We start from the raw sequence: 21,514 nt of genomic DNA, 5'->3' as shown, positions 1-21,514 counted from the left end.
CTTTTAGAGCACCTTCCCACGCAGTCTGTAGTGACAGTCTACATGAGTTTGTGCTGGGTCCCTTAGAGTGGCACAATATATGCTGCAGCTCTTAGGGGTCCTCTTTAGGACCTATGCCCTAGGTACCAGGGGTACCACTTACTAGGGACTTACAAAGGTGCTAAAGGCCATGTCAGTTGGGGATCAATTGACCAGTGAACTTGTTTTGGCGAAAGAACAATGGCACTGGGGACCTGGTTAGTGGAAACCCAGTGAACTTCTGTCAAAGTTGCATGAAATACCAGGCAAAACGTGGGGGGGACTACTGCAACAAAAATTCCAGTTTCCTACAGGCATTGTCTAATTTCTCTTTGTTATTTCTTTTTCATGATGTCAATGCCTCTACACTGACACCCAAAGCTCTTTGCTTGATTCTGAGAGACATCTGACCATGCTGGAGTTCTTAAAGCCTGTGTGAAACTGCTCTTCTCTGTGTAATTCCTGATTTGTCTGGCCCAGTCTATATTTCCAGGAGGCCAGTAACCATTACCCGTATTTCTTCTACAATTTTGTTTCACAGAGTCAACGTCAACCATCGGCAATGCCACGTTTTAATGATGTTGAAGTGAAGGTAGTGTATCTAACTTTTAACATAGTACTATTACATCCTTAAATCAGAACCTTTGGTCAAACTTGGCCATGGTAAGCCTACAAACAAGACTTTACCAATGCTTTCCTCAGTGCAGGATGCAAATGGCTTCCCACAGAGCCCCCTTTGTTTTGTCTTCAACCTTGGATGCCCTATCATTATTAATGGTAAAACTGGCCACCTTCGAATGTGAGGGGTGAGAATAACTTCCCTGTTCTTGAATATGCCAGTTGTCACGACACACGAAATAAATAGTAGAGAGTTTTTCCAACTATGGTGTAGTAAGCAAATAGGAACATGGGAAAACCCACAAGAATAGTTGCTATGTTCTGAATTCTTTAATTCCTTGTGGTCAGGAGCTGTTGCTCAAAGGTCCACTACTCATCTCACACCCACTGCCCATAAAATATGTCAGAAGCGAAGGTCAAATGTCAAATCTAAATATTTTGGCAGAGCAGGCACCACATATTTTGTGAAGATTTGCAAAGAACTTCATTGGATTCTAGGATTGAAATGTTTTCATCAGCGTAGGGCCCCTTTCTAGGTAACTGATCATAGAACATTGATCTCAGGTAGCAGAGAAGCTTACAATCCTTTCCCGGGGGAGAGGGAGCCCTCCTGCCTGGACACTTGGATCTCTATTTAGCATCTACTTCAAAAACAGATCTTTAGACTTGAAACCAAGAAGTTCAAATCTCACTCAGCTGCTACCAAGTCATTCTGTGGTGCAGCTCCATCGCTCTGAAACTGCTACTCGAAGACCTCCTTGTTATCCTCAAAAAACTAAACACCTACCTGGTTAAACAATATCTTGACTTGTAACCTCGTTTCCCTATTCTCCTAATCCCCACTATTCTCTCCATCTAGTTACCTTGCCCCAAAACACTGACTATTTCCTTTTCTCCCATCTCATTTCAGCCGCCTTTGATCTGAGCGTTTGTCCTCCCACTGTTGAACAGTATTCTAGGCATGTAGTTGCTACTCATATGCTTTCTTACACCCTTGTAATAGTTTTGCTTATTTTTGAATGAAGCATTGACGAATTTGTGTTCCACTTGAATTGAGTACTATTATTAAGCTCCAATCATTTTATTAGACCAAAAAAACATATAATGACAATAAAGTAATTGCAAACATTTTTGCAACCATTCGAGCTTCTAATCACTCCCTCCTGACAATCATTTCATCAACTAACCACTAATTTCTGAAAGTCATTCCATCTATTAGCTACTTCCTCTGGACGGAACTCTTATGATTTTCTTTTTATTTAAATGACAGCCACTAACTTATTAATAACACAACACGACACAGTACACAGTTAAGAAGGAATCCCACAGTAGCTTCTTCAGAAGCCTAACTGTCTTCAAAGAGGAAGACTGTCAAGGGACATGCTTGTGGGCAGGAGGGCTACCCCCAAACTACAACTTTCTGCTCAAGCTCATGTAAGAGCCAGAGATAGCATCAGCCAGAGGACTTAGACTGGACTCGCATTAGAAAGGATTCCATTGCTTCCACTTTGGTAATGCACTTTCTGTGGTTGCTACCATGGACTTGTACTTTCAGGTCCAAGAGGACCCAAAGGAACAGTCAAAATGACCATCAGCCAGAGGTTTCAAACTAGACTTGCTTTAAAGGGTTGCATTGCTTCCATACTGGTAAAAATGTTACTTTCCCACTTGACTGTATTGCAGTTTCACGGGTTGCCACCGTGTAGCTTATACCTTCAGGTTCAGGAGGACTCACAGGAACTGTTGAAGATCCCATCAGCCATTGGCCTCAGGAAGGATTCACTTTAAAAACGCTTCCATAGCTAGCACATTGGTGACAATGTGGATTTCACCTTGGACTTCACCATCGGTTTTAGGATACCACCTTGACGCTTGCATCTTCTCTTCAGGTTCAATAGGGTTTCCTCCTACTATCTAATTCGCTGAGGTCCTGTTTGCTGTTGTAAATTGGTGACTGCAAAAGGGCTTTTTTACAAAGGACAAAATCCCTTTTATGTGCCGGAAAGGCCTCTCTGACTCGTAAAAGAGGATTTATGACCCTTTACAAATCACAAATAGGAGGGGATGTTCCTCTCCTATTTGTGATTTGAAAAGAGTTGTCACAATGGTTTGTGACTGCCACTATGATCACAACCATTGATTCGATATTGCCACCTCAAAAGTAATAGTCTCCCCAACCCTGATGTTCTCCCAAATGGGAAACATTTTTTTTGTAATTGCAGCACCTGTACCGTCAATGGATACAAACTGCTTTTAAAAAATGCTTCCCTTTTGGAGATGCAAAGGCAGGTAATTTTGCAACCCTCTGTGAGTGGACAGTTTGTGATACAAACTATTAGTGATAGGTGGCATCACACACTGCATTCCGATTTGCAGGACATTTGGGCCACAAATTACACATCTGTGCTTGGTGAATGGAATTGATACATCAGGACTTGTGTCTGGGCATACATCGGGCTAAACTCAGGGAAGAATATGATTAGGGTACAAGTCGAGGGTTGAGATGTGTGGATGGAGTCTCCTACTTTTAAGGTCAGCTTGATAGCACATCTTCCTACAAGACCTGTGATGGCCAATTCTTTAAAATACACATAGAGTAGGCTTTGGCTTTTCCCAGAGCATTATTTCTCTTTCACCCCATGCTATTGGCTGTTTGGTGCATCATTTCACCTCCCAAGGAGTGTGAGGTTTGCAGTGCAGGAGAGGCTGTGGTACATCTAAAAAAAATTATACTGAATTCACAACCATTACAATATTTATCTAATTGGTGCATTGTACACAGAAAGTAATATTTTTTTTTATTTGTTTTCCACTTCAGCAGTGTTTTAAATATTTTAGTCAGGACTCATAAAGCAATCTAGACCTATTGGCTTAGCCAATTGTTGTTATAAAGAGAGGACACTGGTTCACTGTCTGCGGAACCATCACAGCCTATGTAACCATTGCATGTTTTTGTGTAGACTTTCAATGTGGACTCAGAGAGTGCCTTTTAAGGCCCGCGGCAGCATCCATTTTATTTGTGAAAAAGGACTAGGTGGCAGGGGAGGGCTGTCTGCAGTGAAACTTACATGCTCATGGTTTAATCGCTGCATCGGGATCCCTAAGAGTTGAGATTGTCTATAAATGGTTGACAGATGCTCTTTTGGGCTTTGGCTTGAGTTTATGAAAATACCAACAGGAAACCAAATCATCACACTGTCAAAATGGAAATAATACGCCATTCTTTTACAACTATAAAAACATGTTATTTATATATCAAGTTTTCAAAATTGCTTTAGCTAAAGTTTTTGTCTGTGATCATTATGTTATGACATTTTGAAAGCGCTTGGCTACGCCAAAACGGAACGTTCCCACTCTAGGAAGTCAACCGCCAAGTCTACAGAGGAAGAAGCTATTAGATTAATTCAAACAGCCAGGTTCTGAGTTTTTATCCAAAGGTCGGTTCTGAACTATAGGGTCTTGACATAATTTTCTGCAACATAGCTGAACCTTGCATATGCTAATAAGTCCAATCATTAAATGCCCTAAAGAAGAGCTTGTGGCATTTGAACCAATTTTTGTTTTTGAGATATGGATCCTCTAATATGTCTTCCCTGGTATGAGGCATATGCAGAACCACCTTCGCAGACTGTTGCCCAGTCTCTTTGCCTTTCTTGCCTTGCCCTGGAAGTCAAAAATCATCCTTTCTACATTGCTGTGTGTGAGATTGTCCGACTGAGGGCAGTTAACTCTTCTATTATGTCTTGCAGGTTTACCTATGGGCCAAGGTGTGATAGGCCCATCACCTTGATGTTTCTAGGGCTTTTCAATGCATAGAACACATAGTCGAGCATCACAGGCAACACTAGCAGAATCCCCAGATATCACCTTGCAGGCACCCTCCCTGCGTCCCCAGCACTACTTTCAACCTTAGACATCTTTTAAATTACTGTATGAGATTTTCACCTGGGTATTTACTTCTTGATCAAAATAGGCAGAAGTTAGTTTAAATTAACACGATCATTTTTTGTATGATTTATTTTGCCTAATCTGCGTCACGGATTACCAGATCGTATCTTTCAAAGAGTGATGTGTAGTGCTGCACTGAACCTTGCCCATTTGATTATTTCTACATAGTTTAAGCCTGGTGCTTGGCCACGGCTACCAAATACCCAGAGAATACTTTACCGCTGTCTTTGAGCCTGCTTCTTAGACTCTTTGTACTAGACCACGATTTTCTCTCCCCTTCAATAGGCAGTCATATAGTAGCAATGATTAAAGCAGGTGCGTAGTAAAACATGTAAAAAAGCAAGAGAACAGTGAGCTCTCTTCTAAAGGCTGCTAATTGTTAGAATGGGTGCAGTTAAAAGTGTGAGCTATCTCAGAGCTTCATGGAGAAGGCTGCAGAAGGAACATATCTCGGTGCTCTGGAGAGTTCTGCAGGGAAGGGTTAGAGGTGTGAACCACCTGAGGGTCACAGGTCATTTATGCATTTGAGACAGTCCAGACACTCTGGAAAAATGGTGACAGTACGAAATATAGAAGAGATAATGAGATGTGCTACAGATATGAGCTCTTAGTGCTTCAGGGAAGATTTGATAGACATGAGATTCCACCCTGCTGCAGTAAGCAAGGTACAGATAGAAGATGCAGTATGATTTCAGGAGACGAGGCAGCATTTTAAAGGCGAGCGATGTCTAATGTTATCATGACTTGTGGATGTAAGATGTTTTCAGTGCTTCAGAAGACCTACTGTAGATAGAAGACATCCCAGTGTTTCAGGAAGTGTGCTGCATCTTCAAGATGTCTTACCAGAAGAGATATCAAAGTACCAGGAAATGTGCAGCTGTAGTGAGATACAGCAGGGCTTCATGGAAATCTGTTTGGTAACTTTCATCGCCTAAGAGGATGTATAGTAGATGGGAGATTGGTCAGGCTTTTGGACAATGTCCCAGACGTGTGAGATTGCTGGAGCAGGGTTTTCTGTCAAAACCCGAACATTAGCTTATATTTTTATATGTCATAATTAAAATTATTAATAATTAACTACTAGATATTAATTATGTTGAAGTTTCTGATTAATCAACTTTACTAATGGAGAATTACACGTGGGGATGCATTTGTGTTGCTTTATTAATATGTGAACTAAGTTGGTGAGCAAATTAATTAAATATGTGTGGCTAAAGTGCTATTTGTTATGTGTTTGCGCTTTGAAATAATATGCTTTTAATGCTTCTTTATGTTGCAGATGGCTAGATAATTGCATACACATAAGGGTATTAGTGGGAATTAACACTGTATAATCATTACGATGTAGTAACGTTGTTTTGTGTTTCTTTTGATTAAGATTGTCCATTCTGGCCTAGTCAAAGATGGCCGATATTTACAGCCTGCATTTGAGTAGATGAAATACGAAGAGAGGCCTCGCTGAATATGGTTGGAATCCTGACCTCGGCCTCTGTCTGTATTAAAAGTTTCCGTGAGGACAGCAGCTCTGGGCTTGACGCAAGTTGTCACCAGTTATCCTTGGGAAAGAATAAAGCCACAATGAACTTTGATAAACTCGCGGTGACTTCGCTATGATTCCGAGGAAGAGCATTCATGGATGTTACATTTTTTAGTTTGTGCTTCCTTCTTCCGTGTTTTTATTTTTGAGATTTTCGAGAGCGGAGGTCTTTCTAAATGTTGCGAGTCAACATCCTTTCCTGCTCGCTCTGCTCAACGGCTCAATGGACATTTGGAGTTTATTTGTAACTTTTAATGTGTTAGTTTTCCTATAAATATTGTTAGACTAGAGAGGGTCTAAGGCCACTTCTTCCCGAACCTATGCTCGAGAGGATCGATGCTGATTGAGAGGACGGCGACCCGGGAGACTTTACTGAGAGACCTGTCCTGACCCAAATACGTCATTTAGCTAGAATAGGTAACTATGAGAATAATGATTTTGCTGCTGATTGACTTTCATTTTTGAACTAATTTAGATAAATTAACCTTTTGTTTGAATCACAGTGTCGGGTGGTTATTTCTTTGTCATTTATTGAGTTTTCAAATGTGTTCCTAATGTTAAAAATCATGACTCAAGACTGATCAATTAGGTCGCATTGACCTCAGTTTAGATGCAGATTGTTTAGGATTTCTCTCGTATATACAGTGTGGATAGAGTAATAGAATGAATGTTAGTGTGTTGGGCCCTAGCGTATGATGAGTGTATGTGCGTATGACTGTGGAATTACTCTGTCCGTGGAAGTAGGGAGAATTTATATGCTCCGATCTGCAGCAGTTTCCTGGTAGCAGTATGATGGTTTGATTATTGTCTTGATCTGATAGATTGCTTGTACATAGGCTTTTGGATTTATTGATTGATGTTGATACATGTACTAACACTAAATGTTGAAGTTGTCGTATTGAGTTATATGTAGTGTGTACGGCTTCTGGGACGTAGGGAGTCGGTGACAGTTCCGTAGTAGGGCAGAGGGAAGTGAGTGCTGCTCTCGGGAAAGACGGGATTGTTGGCCCTGTACGAATGCAGGGAAAAGCGTGTGACAATTGAAGTTTCGCGTTGCATTGTCTGGGTTCGGATTCAGTGACATCGTCGTGTGTTACTATTAGAGATATATTTTCTGTATAAGAGAAGTGTGTATGGTAGCAAAGGTTATCTATGAAACTCTGGTCTTAAGTCCCAGGGATCCGTAAGGTTCGCCGTTAAAGCTTACCGCTGGAGAAGTAATAGGTATTCTCTGAGCTTGTTTGAAGGACTGAGCAGAGGTAAGCGCTGCTTGGTTAACATATGTTATAATTCTGTAGCAGAACAGATTGTTCGGTGTTCTCGGGAAAGGCAGGCTTCTGTGTAAATGTGCTACATTTTCTGGTGTGAAAGTGCGTGAATGTATGGGCATTTAGTTGATTGTGAAGCTCTTAGGAACATTCCGGGAGGAAACAGTTAATGGATGCATGTTAGAAGGGCAGAGTAGAGGGATGTACTACTGTGTCAACGAAAGTAATAATTCCATAGTGGAGCAGAGGTAAGCGCTGTTCTAGAGAGAAGCGGGATTCTTGTGAGAAAGATTTTTCTTTACTATTCTGGGGTTAGCGAAGCAGACAATGGAGATGTTTATATGTTGTAACTAATAGATTTTGTAGAAACTGAAACAGAGTCTACTGAGAAGACTTTGTAAAGGAGGGGTAGACGAGTGACAGGAGTAGAAGCGACTGCAGCGACTACTGACGTCAGAAAGACCGCGCTGTGATTGGGCAGTGGATTAGAACAGTGCTCGCGCTGTGGTTGGTGTGTTGGTGTGAGCCGCGCAGAGATTAGAAGGAGTACAGGGTGACGTAGACGCTCCGGGATTGGTGCGTTAGTGTGAGTCGCGCTGTTATTGGACAAAAGATCAGTTGTAGAAAGGACTAGAGGGTTGTGGTAAACGCAAAAATGTATTACCAAACAGAGGAAAAGAAAAAGAAATCCTTGTTCAGTAAAATTAAAAAATGGTTTGACAAGGAAAAGGACATAATAACTAGAGAAGGTGAATTACTACCTCCGACAAGAACCCCTGCATCCTTCATGGTTGCGAAATATGGGAATCATACCTGTATTTGGTTAGACAATTGGGCTAAGTACACTAGAGAAGATGGTGTTTTAGCATTCCCAGAACATGGTTCATTTAATCTGGCCGTGTTGAGAAATTTACGGGAAAAAATCTAGAGCCCAGACCAAGGCCGACACAGTTTGAGGCATTGGTAGAATGGGAAGATGAGGTGCATGAGCGAGAAAAGCAGAGGAGTGGAGGTAATTATAGGTACATTTTTGGGAGGAAATATGATCGTGAAACTCATCATGATCGAATGAGGAGATGGCGAGATGCTAGTATGTCAGAGGGACTATATCCTGTGAGAACTGTTGAGGAAGCGGAAGGGAGGAAAGGTACGGAAAAGGTACATGATGCAGAATTGAGAAGGTATGGGGCTAATGAATATGAGGATGAAGTCTTGGATGGCATGATTTACAAGAGACCACCTCCATATAGACAAGAACCAGAAGTGAGAACACCAGTTGCTACTCCCATAAGAGATACTTTGCGAATTGTTAAAACAGAAATTGCGACACCTGATCTGAAAAGTGGTAGCTCTTTCACGGAAAGGGAGAGAGAGAGAGAGCGAGAGAGAGAGAATCAAATTGGGGATGAGAAACCAAGAGAACTAGCCAGAACGACATCTGAGTTGACTGAGAAAATAAGAGAGCTAACAAAGAATCTAGAAGCTGTTACAGTGCCTGTAACCATAGGTCCGGTTATGCCTATTTTTGATAAGCAAAGAATGGGTGAAAATGGTTTGACAGTTTCCTATGTAGGAAATGGTTTGGTTGGTTCTTGTTCTTTGGGAGAGTCAGGAATAAGGACTGAAGAAAATCATTTGAGACAGCTGAGACATGACACATGTGGTGGAGAGTTAAATGTACAGCCTAATTCAGGATTGAATACTGGTTGTTTAGGAGGATCAATATTGGAACCACAGAGGATGGCAGAACAAGTGGGTGCAGTGAAAAGGTCTACAGAAATAACAGCTGAAGATTTGAATGATTGGTTGAAAGTTCTTCAAAAGAAGGATAAAGATTCACAGGCAATTGATGTAGCCAGGTTGCGCATAGAATTGGAAGAGCTTATTGCAAGAACAATTCCTACAGAAATGTTGAAAAATCATCATGATGGAGAGTTGTTATTCATGTGCAAGAGTATTACCTGGAGGGCTAAGAGTACACATGACAGGTTAAAAGGAATAGCGAGTGAAATGGGAGTTGATATGGATAAGGTGAAAGCTTTGCAAAAGCCTTACAGGGTGGATTTCTCTGACAAGGACATTGAGAATCTAAATGATGTTGGCAGAACAGGGCAGATTAACGAAATGATTTCCTTATAGCGAAAATGGGGTGATGTGGAAAAGTGGAAGGATAGATGGTATAAGAAAAGAGAAGATTCAGTGGACAGAGCTTACTCAGCATTTCCCATGAGAGAAAAAGAAAAAACAGTGGATGCTTATCCTATGAGAGAGATTCCTGGAGGAGGATATGTACATGTTCCATGGACTAGACAGGATATTTTGTCATTTACGAATGATTTCCCTCGACTGAGAGAAAAGCCCGTCGAGTGGTATAGGCAGGTAGATAGGTTTGTGAAATTGTCAAAAGTGTTGTGGATTGACCTGAATAGTCTGTTCGATATAATTGTTCCAGCAGACTTGTGGGCAGAGTGCAAAATAGTTGTAGATTGGCCTGCTAAGGAATACCCAAGAGATCAGAAAACGGGAGCTCCAGACCCGGAGGTCATGAGGAAATATGAACAGGTTATTATGTTCCTGAAGAATAAGGTACCCCCTAAAGAGACAGACTGGGTTACGATAGATCGGACACATCAGGAAGCAAAAGAATCAGTTCATGCTTTTTATGAAAGGCTGATACTGGCTATTTACAGCCTGCATTTGAGTAGATGAAATACGAAGAGAGGCCTCGCTGAATATGGTTGGAATCCTGACCTCGGCCTCTGTCTGTATTAAAAGTTTCCGTGAGGACAGCAGCTCTGGGCTTGACGCCAGTTGTCACCAGTTATCCTTGGGAAAGAATAAAGCCACAATGAACTTTGATAAACTCGCGGTGACTTCGCTATGATTCCGAGGAAGAGCATTCATGGATGTTACATTTTTTAGTTTGTGCTTCCTTCTTTGGTGTTTTTATTTTTGAGATTTTCGAGAGCGGAGGTCTTTCTAAATGTTGCGAGTCAACATCCTTTCCTGCTCGCTCTGCTCAACGGCTCAATGGACGTTTGGAGTTTATTTGTAACTTTTAATGTGTTAGTTTTCCTATAAATATTGTTAGACTAGAGAGGGTCTAAGGCCACTTCTTCCCGAACCTATGCTCGAGAGGATCGATGCTGATTGAGAGGACGGCGACCCGGGAGACTTTACTGAGAGACCTGTCCTGACCCAAATACGTCATTTAGCTAGAATAGGTAACTATGAGAATAATGATTTTGCTGCTGATTGACTTTCATTTTTGAACTAATTTAGATAAATTAACCTTTTGTTTGAATCACAGTGTCGAGTGGTTATTTCTTTGTCATTTATTGAGTTTTCAAATGTGTTCCTAATGTTAAAAATCATGACTCAAGACTGATCAATTAGGTCGCATTGACCTCAGTTTAGATGCAGATTGTTTAGGATTTCTCTCGTATATACAGTGTGGATAGAGTAATAGAATGAATGTTAGTGTGTTGGGCCCTAGCGTATGATGAGTGTATGTGCGTATGACTGTGGAATTACTCTGTCCGTGGAAGTAGGGAGAATTTATATGCTCCGATCTGCAGCAAGATATCTCCAGGACATGGGAAGTGTGTTCCAAATGTGAGGCAAAATAAGACCATAGGGAAGGTTTTACAGCTGTGACATTTCTTAGATGCTCGAGAATGTGTTATAACTTTGAAATAGCTGCATGCTATTGACCACTGCTGTTGCTTGTTAATACTCAGTGTATTCCTTTTCTGCTACTTGCTAGAAAATAACCTCTCACCCATTCTAGGCTCACTCCACATGCTGTTGAGGAGATGGTGGCAAAATTCGAATTTTAAGATAGAGTTCTTCAGGCGTACGATAAAGTTTTTGGAAAATGTGCGAGTGGTATGAGGTATCTCAGGGACATGGGAAATATGTTAGTGTGAGACTTCATGACATAGGGCAGGTGTTACAGCTTTGAGTTTCTCATGAATTAGAGAGTGTGTTGTAGGCGTAAGATAGGTAGGTGTGTTTTGTTGTCTACAATCGACACATAGTTGGGTGTTACTACTTACAGTAATCAGTTTCCACTTTACCTGCTATAAGATACTCCTTCTTCCCCCCAGTTTCCAGGGTCATCCCACACATTGCTGAGGTGGTGGCGGTATAAATGAACTCGATATCCTTGTCTGGTCCTTTAAACATCTAGAATATAAAATGCAAACATGAAATCCATTGTTTGTATAGTTAACACCTCAGAACAATGACGAGTCACATTGCGGGCGGTTCGGGAAGACCACACTTCTGGAGTTTATAGCACTGACAGGACATTGCTGTTGGATGCTCACGCGTCTGAGGTTTTACATACATTGCTAAAGACATTTTAATACTCACAAGCCACTGGTGAAGGAAGCCGAAACGGCTGTGAGGAGTGCACACTGCTAGTCATATTGGTCTGACAGATCACTTCTAGAGGGGAGGTGCACACTGTTGAAAAGAAGAGCATAACCCGGGGCTCACTGACAGGGAACCCTGCGCTGCTTTGTGGAACCTCACGCTGCTAGGGGAGCTACTCATGACAGACAGGCTGTTGTAGCACAAAGCTGCACTGTTTTTATGCTCATGTGCCAGCCTTCACTCGATGTGCAAGATAAATGGCCAGAGCAGAGGATTAGCCCCCCCCAACCCCCCATCAAAACTGCAAGAGAAACAAGCATTGGCAATGCAATAGGTCTCGCATTTACAAGAGTTTAAGCTATTTACATTGTAAATGACAATGCCTTTTATTTATCTGTTTTAATAATTAACAGATAAAAAAAAGGCATTCTCATTTACAACACCAGTAGTTCAAACTCTCGTAAATGGAAGACCAATTTCATTGTAAAGAAGCGGCTGCCATTGTCCCGGGCTGCTTGGAAAGTGGAAACGTGCATGGTGCGCTGAATGTTACAGGAAAGCATGTCGTGTCTGCAGTAGGAGAAACTCATTAAAGAAAATAGTGCTTAAAAGCCTAAATAAAACATACCATGTAAAAACAAAAGTAAAAGGGCTAGTCCTCATGGGAGGTCTAGGAGGGGCTAACAAGCATATTAACAAATCAGAAGCCAGCATTTACAAAGGACAATGACCCAAGCCAATGAAAAATATGGGAGGAGAGTATGCTGAGCTTCAAGTGCATACTCAAAAGCAGCATGCCTCGCAGAGCAGGGCATGCGCTGCCTGGCTCGACCTTTAAAAATTGTACCTCACTTGTGCGGGTAGGCCTAGTGCATTCAACAGGAAACTGCCAAAAAACACAACATGGTTACAGCTCATTTTTCAACTCAAAACGTACCAATTGTTTTTGCAAAACTGGATTTTGGGCCCTAACTTAGCCAGCACCTAGACAAACCTAGTAAACCTATACATTTTTAAAAACTAGAAACCTGGGGTGACTTGTGTGGCTCTCACTGGGTTGTTTTAACTAGAATCCCTTGCAAACCTCAAACTTTGACTAAAATAACACACATTCTCCGCACATTTTTGTGATGTAACATTCTGGAATCTGCACGGAGCCACAAACTTCCTTTCACCCAGCATTCCCCCAAGTCTTCTGATAAAAATGGTTCCTCACTTGTGTGCGTGGGCTTAGTGTCAACCGCGACAGGAAATGGCCCAAAACATAACATGGATACATCACATTGTTCCACTCAAAACTGACCCGTTTTTTGCAAAGTGGGTAGCTGTAGATTTTGGGCCTTCAATCAGCCGGCACCTAGGGAAACATAACAAACTTGGACATTTGTGAAAACTAGACACCTAGGGATATCAAGAGTGAGTTGGCTTGTGTGACTCTCACAAGGTTGTTTCACCCAGAATCCCTTGCAAAAGCGCTTCAATGCCTCGTTAGGCGTCCTAAGCGCTATCTAAATGAATTTTACATCACAAATACATTTTATCTTTCATAAATATGTATCATCCTTAAATAAAAGAACATCATCTTTTGAATACACCCTTTTACTTAACATTCAAGTTGAGCCCAGTTTTATAATAATATCAATTTTTAATGTTCATTGTGTAGTTTTTTCGAATACCCATGAGTAATCCTAGGTTTTTCTATATTCACACTATATTTATGACCATACTATACTGGTTTCTCATCTTTACAGTAAAAAATGCTGAACGAAAGTACTCATTCAGGCTACATCTGGATGTTGGATGCCATCCATAGGAGGCTGCCCTTGGACTAGCCCACAATCACAGACTGGCCCCTGAAGCACTTCGAGGCCAAGCCGGCAAAAGTGGCATTTATAAGAAAAAAGTGCAACTGAACAGTACAACCTGATATTCAAATTCCCCACAATATATGAACACCTCACCACAAATGCAGCACCCAACAGAATGGGAGAAAATGTTTCAACAGAAAAGGGCAGATAGAATGTAAGATGGAGAGACAGCCTGTCTGCCCAGGAGACAGAGAAGTGAGAGAAAACTGAAAATGAAAAAAAAAAAAAACACAAGATGAGGACTGTCCGAAAGATAATGCAAGATGAACTTCTTGAGAAGGAAAGAGTGGTAAAGTGTGCCAAAAGCTGCTAAAAGATCAAGAAGGGCGAGATGTGCATATTTTTGAAAGATGAAAACATTTTCTATTTTATTTTTCTATTTTTTGTTATAATGCTTTTGCTAATAGATGATTAACATCCTGCGAGAATCCTGGCGATGGTCCAGAATAGTGGCAGAAAGCCTGAATGTTACTAAATTTAAAGCTGCAATGTAAGGACCAGGGCAGGATTTTCAACTGGACCTTCTAGGCCTGTGCCCAGGAACATAACTCCTATGAAGAAAGATGCTTTCGACTTGCAACTTAATCTGATAGAAAGTATCTAATGATCTGCAATAATATTAGTCTTTGAGCCTTACTTTCCTCTGTCACACAGAACTTTGTGTGGTTTGTTTTACCTCTCCCAATGAGCACAGTGCTGGGACCCGCAGAAGCGCTACTGGCAACAACGTAAGTGAGAAGTTAATAACAGGATTGACTGCAGAATGTGCCTCCGGTGTTAAGTGATTTTCACTGATGTGCTGTATTTTATTGCCAAAACAACAGTTGATGGACAGAATGCAGAACAATGTCATACATTCATCCCAGTACAGAGATCTGGGCCTAAATCCATCGTTTTTTTGCTCACTATGCCATTCCAGTTTGAACCCAGCCATATGCAAATCAGTCTTGACCCTGTGCCTCATGGGAACAGTCCAGCCCGACCTGCCAAGCCAGGTCCTCCCTGGACTGGAAACAAGCATCCTAGGACCGGTTTCGGGGTTTCACCCCTCTTCAGCCAGGATAGCTTGATTCCAGTGGCATGGAGAGCACGGGACTCACGTCTGAGCATACCCGTCCCACTCGGGTGACAAATGCAAAAACAACAGTTGATGGACAGAATGCAGAACAATGTCATACATTCACCCCAGTACAGAGATCTGGGCCTAAATCCATCGTTGTTTTGCTCACCATGCCATTCCAGTTTGAACCCAGCCATATACAAATCAGTCTTGACCCTGTGCCTCAAGGTAACAGTCCAGCCCGACCTGCCAATCCAGGTCCTCCCTGGACTGTAAACAAGCATCCTAGGACCGGTTTCGGGGTTTCACCCCTCTTCAGCCAGGATAGCTTGATTCCAGTGGCATGGAGAGCACGGGACTCACGTCTGAGCATACCCGTCCCACTCGGGTGACAAATGCAAAAACAACAGTTGATGGACAGAATGCAGAACAATGTCATACATTCACCCCAGTACATAGATCTGGGCCTAAATCCATCGTTTTTTTGCTCACCATGCCATTCCAGTTTGAACCCAGCCATATGCAAATCGGGACTCACGTCTGAGCATACCCGTCCCACTCGGGGTGACAAATGCAAAAACAACAGTTGATGGACAGAATGCAGAACAATGTCATACATTCACCTGTGACGGGCCGTCCCCAGACAGACCGCCGGAAGACCCGTTTCCCGCTTACCTCTCTCCTTGTCTCCTCTTACAGCCGGGACCGGACTCGTCAGGTCTCTTCCCCTTTAACCCGGAGATAAGGCGTCAGGAAGAAGCACACCAGCTGATCCGATCACCTGACCCGGAGGCGGACCCTAAAAACACAGAAGAGGACGGAGCAAGGCAGACGACGCCGGGAGCGACGGAGAGAAGAGTCACGAACGAAGCCCTCCAGACCTGGTGGATACCGCCGTGCGCCTGGGACGAGGAAACTGACCCAGAGGCCAAGAGGGACCACGACGACGACCGGACGATTCCGCTGAGGACCGAGGGACCAGCTGAAAGAAGGGAGCCGGACCTCATCCGGTACCGCCAGCACGCGAGCCATGTCCCTGGAGGGGCATGGCTTGACAAGGTACGGGGGACCCTAGGGGCTATCTGGAATACCCCTACTCGGGGCGGGAGCCAGGGGGTGAGACGAGGAGCCAAAAGGGAGAGCCCTAACACCCAGTAGTAAAGGAACCCCGAGCACGCCACCACCCCTACCCCAATCCCTTCACACACACGGTGCCGGGCAGGAGAACTGGTGCTCCCTCACTCCCCTTCCTGAAGAACGCTTCTCCGCATAACGACGGCCTTTATATATAGTTTTTCTTGTTTTCTTTTTCTTTTGGGGAATCACCGGCGGATCGCCAAGGCAGAGATACGCTTCTCTTCCCCTTTCTGGGTGGCAAGACAGAAGACTGAAGCCTGACATAGACCCTGTCCTGAAGAGGAATTCGGACCGAGAGTCGCCCGATTCTTTTGTTTGTGGTTTACTTTAAAAGACATTGTTCCACTTCCTTTTTTGTGAGCCGTCAATAAAACGACTTGTCTAAGACCCTATTGCTCTCCTACTCCTTGCTTTCTCCACCGCGTCACACGTGGTGTCAGAAGTGGGATATTTATAACGCCTCCACAATGGAGAACTTGATTCAACAACTGATCCGTGGCCAGGAGAAGCTGGAGTGGGCCGTTGAAAAACAGATGACTTCCGCCCAAGCCGACAGGGCCATGTTCAAGGACAGTATAGCGGGACAAGTAGAGCGCCTTCAGAAGGTGGCTGACGACCGTCAGGAATTGGTCGTGCAATTACAAAACAAATCAAGCACTGGGCCGCACGTGTCCTTACAGAAGTATCAGCCTGGGGAGGATCCTGATTCCTTTTTGTTGAATTTTGAGAGGGCCGCACGGGCGTCAGGATGGCCCGAAGTCAAGTGTCCCTTCTTTTTGGCCCCGTTACTCACAGGAGAGGCCCAAGCCGCCTACCAAGTGGCCAATCCCCATGGTAACGCTCCGTATATGGAGATAAAGCGTGTCGTGTTGGACCACTTGGGCCTAGACCCTGAGGCGTATCGGGTCCGGTTTAGAAAGGAACGCTGGTCCGCGGCCGATAATCCCAAGACGCTCTATTTCAAACTAAAGGCCGCTGCTGACAAATGGCTTAGACCGGACTTACACAATAAAGAAGAGATCATGGAACAGATCTATTTGGAACAGTTCTTTGAAGCCCTTCCCTATCCTATACAAAGGTGGCTAAAACAACATTCGGGGTTATCTCCAGAAGAAGCAGTCAATATGGCCACATCCTATTACCGGGCGCAGCCCCGCTCCTATCCCTGGGAAGTAGAGAAATCCTCTCGTGCCCCTGCCCCTCACCCTAAACCCGAGAAAAAAACACCGCGTCTCGGACCAGAACCCTCACCCAGACCTCGACAGTACCGTCCCGAGCCTGTCTCATCAAGGGGTCCCCAGTGTTTTGATTGTGGGGAGTGGGGTCACATCGCGCGGCTTTGCCCACGGAGGAAGGTAACAGACGAGCCAATGGATGTGAGCTATCTTCCCCGTCCCATCCTGTATACAGATGAACTGGGCCCGGCCTTTTATGTAAGTGTGACTGTGAACAACGTCCCTATAAAAGCCCTGTTAGACTCTGGTTGCCGCCAGTCAGTCATTCGTAGTTCCATCTTACCTCCGCTAGAACACTCTCATATGGAAACTGTGCCCATCAGGTGTGTACACGGAGATGTCAAGGTCTATCCCCTGGCCACAGTTCCCATCAGTCTACCCAGTGGGAGGGTGCTGAACGCTAAAATGGGTATAGTCCCTTCCCTCCCTGAGGAGATGATAGTTGGGCAGGACAACCCAGAGTTTCTTTCTCTCTTACGGTGCCATGTACAAGCCCCTAGCCTCAGAGTCCGGTACCCTCATCGTTGCTAACACAGAGGCCGTGGCTTCAGGATGGTAGTTTTCGGTTCTGTCAGCTGAATGATCCCACCCTGCAGAATGCCTGGACTCAGGCCAAAGAAACAAAAACCACCCCCCCTGTCACGTACCCCAGGTTCATCATAGAAAAAGACCTCTTGTACAGGCAGGGAGAAAAAGGAGGAAACCCTCAGCTACTGGTTCCCCAAAGCTTCCGAGAGCAAGTACTGTTTTACGCTCACACTCATTTACTAGCCGGACATAGGGGAGCACAGAAAACCACGCAGATGATTTTACAACATTTCTACTGGCCAGGCATCTTTTCTCAGGTTACTAACTTTTGTCGGGAATGTGAGGTATGTCAAAGAAAAAACCCTTACAGGCCCCCGGGTGTCCCCTTACAACCCCTACCAATCATAGGCCGGCCCTTTGAGAGGGTAGCAATGGATCTCATAGGACCCTTACCACGCACCAAGAGCGGTTGTTTGTACGCCCTAGTAGTAGTCGACTACGCTACAAGGTACCCTGAGGCTTTTCCCCTACGGACCCCTACTACCCAGAATATCAGCACGAAGCTGATAGAGTTGTTTTCTCGGGTAGGGATCCCCAAGGAGATATTAAGGGACCAAGGAACGCCTTTTGTGTCTCGGTTGATGAGACAAATCTGCAAGACCTTAGACATCACCCACTTGAAGACCTCAGTCTATCACCCCCAGACAGACGGGTTGTGTGAGCGCTACAATGCCACGTTAAAATTGACCTTAAAAAAACTCTTGGCTGTGGAGGGCAGAGAATGGGATCTTCTACTTCCCCTGGCCCTATATGCAATCAGGAGCCAACCTCAAGACAGCTTAGGGTGCTCCCCGTTCCAACTCTTATATGGGAGAGAACCCCGCAGTCTCCTGGAGATAACCAAGGAAAGTTGGGAACACGAAACGGAAGAGGAGACCCGGACCTTCCTTGACTATACCCGGAGGCTGCGCTCTAAGCTAGGAAAACTCAGGGACTTTGCTAACTCCAACCTTGAAAGAGCTCAGCGAAAAGAACAAACCATCTATGATAAAGGGAAAAAGTGGAGGGTCCTAGAAAAAGGGGACTGGGTCCTGGTCCTATTGCCTTCTTCACTAGCTAAGGTACGGTCCGATTGGCAAGGCCCTTTTAAGGTTCTGGAGAAAGTCGGGCTTACCACCTACCACATACAACTCACACCCCGTCGTACCCAACTGTACCACATTAATCTCCTGAAGAAATGGCTGGGTCCTCTCCCCAAGGAGATTCACTCTATCGAACCCCTTACGGGCGACGCCTCCACCCTATGTCACCTAGTGGTGAATCCTGATCTCTTGACAGAACAGAGGGCCTCCATGCACAGGGTCCTACACAAATATTCGCACCTCTTTTCTGACCGTCCTGGGAAAACCAGCCTGGCTGAGCACCGTATAGACACTGTCCCCGGGAAACGAGTACGACTCAAGCCATATCGCATACCTGCAGCCAGACGGGAAGCTATACGAAAAGAGGTAGAGAACATGCTAGAGTTAAAAGTCATCAAGCCCTCACAAAGCGACTGGTCATCCCCGATTGTGTTGGTCCCTAAACCAGATGGCTCGGTCAGGTTTTGCATGGACTTCCGTGCGGTCAATGCGATCTCTAAGTGCGACGCCTACCCCCTCCCACGCATAGACGAACTGATAGAGAGGCTCGGAACCGCACAGTACATCACCACCATCGACCTAACCAAAGGATATTGGCAGGTTCCCCTCAGACCTGAGGATCGGGAGAAAACGGCCTTTTCTACACCCATGGGCCTCTACGAATTCACTGTCTTACCCTTCGGTCTGCATGGGGCACCTGCCACCTTCCAGCGGCTTATGAATAGGGTCCTAGCAGGACATCAACAATACTCCTCAGCATACCTAGACGACATCGTCGTTTTCAGTCCCTCCTGGGAGGAACACCTCCTACACCTGGAAAAAGTCCTACAAGCCCTAGACCAGGCAGGGTTGCATGTCAACGCTAAGAAGTCGACTGTAGGGTTCCAGAAGGTCAGGTTCTTGGGATATCGGTTGGGGGAAGGCCTTATAGAACCACAGGAGGAGAAGGTCAGGGCCATAACAGCGACACCCTTTCCCCAGACACGAAAGGAAGTGAGGGCGTTTCTAGGCCTTCTTGGTTATTATAGGAGGTTTATACCCCAGTATTCGGAGATTGCATCACCCCTCACAAACCTCCTCCAGAAAGGGACACCCCCCGCCGCGCTCAACCACCCCTCCCCAGCTGTCCTGAACGCCTTTCACCTCCTGAAACAAGCCATAACCTCCAGTCCGGTGCTCCATTCACCGGACTTCACCAAACCCTTCATTCTCCACACTGATGCTTCGAAGCATGGGTTGGGGGCTGTCTTGTCCCAAATGTCCGCCAACAACGTAGAGCATCCTATCATATTTCTCAGTCGCAAGTTATTCCCGAGGGAGCAGCGATACCCTATCATCGAGAAAGAATGCTTGGCCCTGAAGTGGGCTATTGATAAAATGCGCTATTACTTGGAAGGCTCCCACTTCATACTGTATACGGACCATGCCCCCTTACTGTGGATGAGTCGCAACAAGGGTCATAACCCTCGCATCCTTCGCTGGTTCCTTTCCCTGCAACCCTTCTCCTTCGAGGTCAGGCATCGGAAGGGGGTGGACAACGGGAACGCAGACTTTCTTTCCCGTGTCCCTCTGTTCCGCGATCGGGAACATGCTGGGGAAGGGATGTGTGACGGGCCGTCCCCAGACGGACCGCCGGAAGACCCGTTTCCCGCTTACCTCTCTCCTTGTCTCCTCTTACAGCCGGGACCGGACTCGTCAGGTCTCTTCCCCTTTAACCCGGAGATAAGGCGTCAGGAAGAAGCACACCAGCTGATCCGGTCACCTGACCCGGAGTCGGACCCTAAAAACACGGAAGAGGACGGAGCAAGGCAGACGACGCCGGGAGCGACGGAGAGAAGAGTCACGAACGAAGCCCTCCAGACCTGGTGGATACCGCCGTGCGCCTGGGATGAGGAAACTGACCCAGAGGCCAAGAGGGACCACGACGACGACCGGACGATTCCGCTGAGGACCGAGGGACCAGCTGAAAGAAGGGAGCCGGACCTCATCCGGTACCGCCAGCACGCGAGCCATGTCCCTGGAGGGGCATGGCTTGACAAGGTACGGGGGACCCTAGGGGCTATCTGGAATACCCCTACTCGGCGCGGGAGCCAGGGGGTGAGACGAGGAGCCAAAAGGGAGAGCCCTAACACCCAGTAGTAAAGGAACCCCGAGCACGCCGCCACCCCTACCCCAATCCCTTCACACACACGGTGCCGGGCAGGAGAACTGGTGCTCCCTCACTCCCCTTCCTGAAGAACGCTTCTCCGCATAACGACGGCCTTTATATATAGTTTTTCTTGTTTTCTTTTTCTTTTGGGGAATCACCGGCGGATCACCAAGGCAGAGAGACGCTTCTCTTCCCCTTTCCGGGTGGCAAGACAGAAGACTGAAGCCTGACATAGACCCTGTCCTGAAGAGGAATTCGGACGGAGAGTCGCCCGATTCTTTTGTTTGTGGTTTACTTTAAAAGACATTGTTCCACTTCCTTTTTTGTGAGCCGTCAATAAAACGACTTGTCTAAGACCCTATTGCTCTCCTACTCCTTGCTTTCTCCACCGCGTCACATCACCCCAGTACAGAGATCTGGGCCTAAATCCATCGTTTTTTTGCTCACCATGCCATTCCAGTTTGAATCCAGCCATATGCAAATCAGTCTTGACCCTGTGCCTCATGGGAACAGTCCAGCCCAAACTGCCAAGCCAGGTCATCCCTGGACTGGAAACAAGCATCCTAGGACCGGTTTCGGGGTTTCACCCCTCTTCAGCCAGGATAGCTTGATTCCAGTGGCATGGA

The 21,514-nt window shown here is 45.2% G+C and overlaps 1 protein-coding gene across 1 annotated transcript in view; it reads right to left on the bottom strand.

Annotated features, from left to right (window-relative positions):
• TIMP2 (TIMP metallopeptidase inhibitor 2) overlaps positions 1–21,514 on the bottom strand; it is a 201,231-nt gene that overhangs the window by 38,240 nt on the left and 141,477 nt on the right. The window contains exon 3 of the mRNA XM_085617463.1: positions 11,469–11,577. Coding sequence (XP_085473589.1) covers positions 11,469–11,577 — 109 coding nt within the window. The remainder of the gene's footprint in view (positions 1–11,468; positions 11,578–21,514) is intronic.

This window comes from Triturus cristatus, chromosome 7 (genome assembly GCF_964204655.1).
Source record: "Triturus cristatus chromosome 7, aTriCri1.1, whole genome shotgun sequence".
Lineage (NCBI taxonomy): Eukaryota > Metazoa > Chordata > Amphibia > Caudata > Salamandridae > Triturus > Triturus cristatus.
This window is presented reverse-complemented; position numbering and strand designations above follow the sequence as displayed.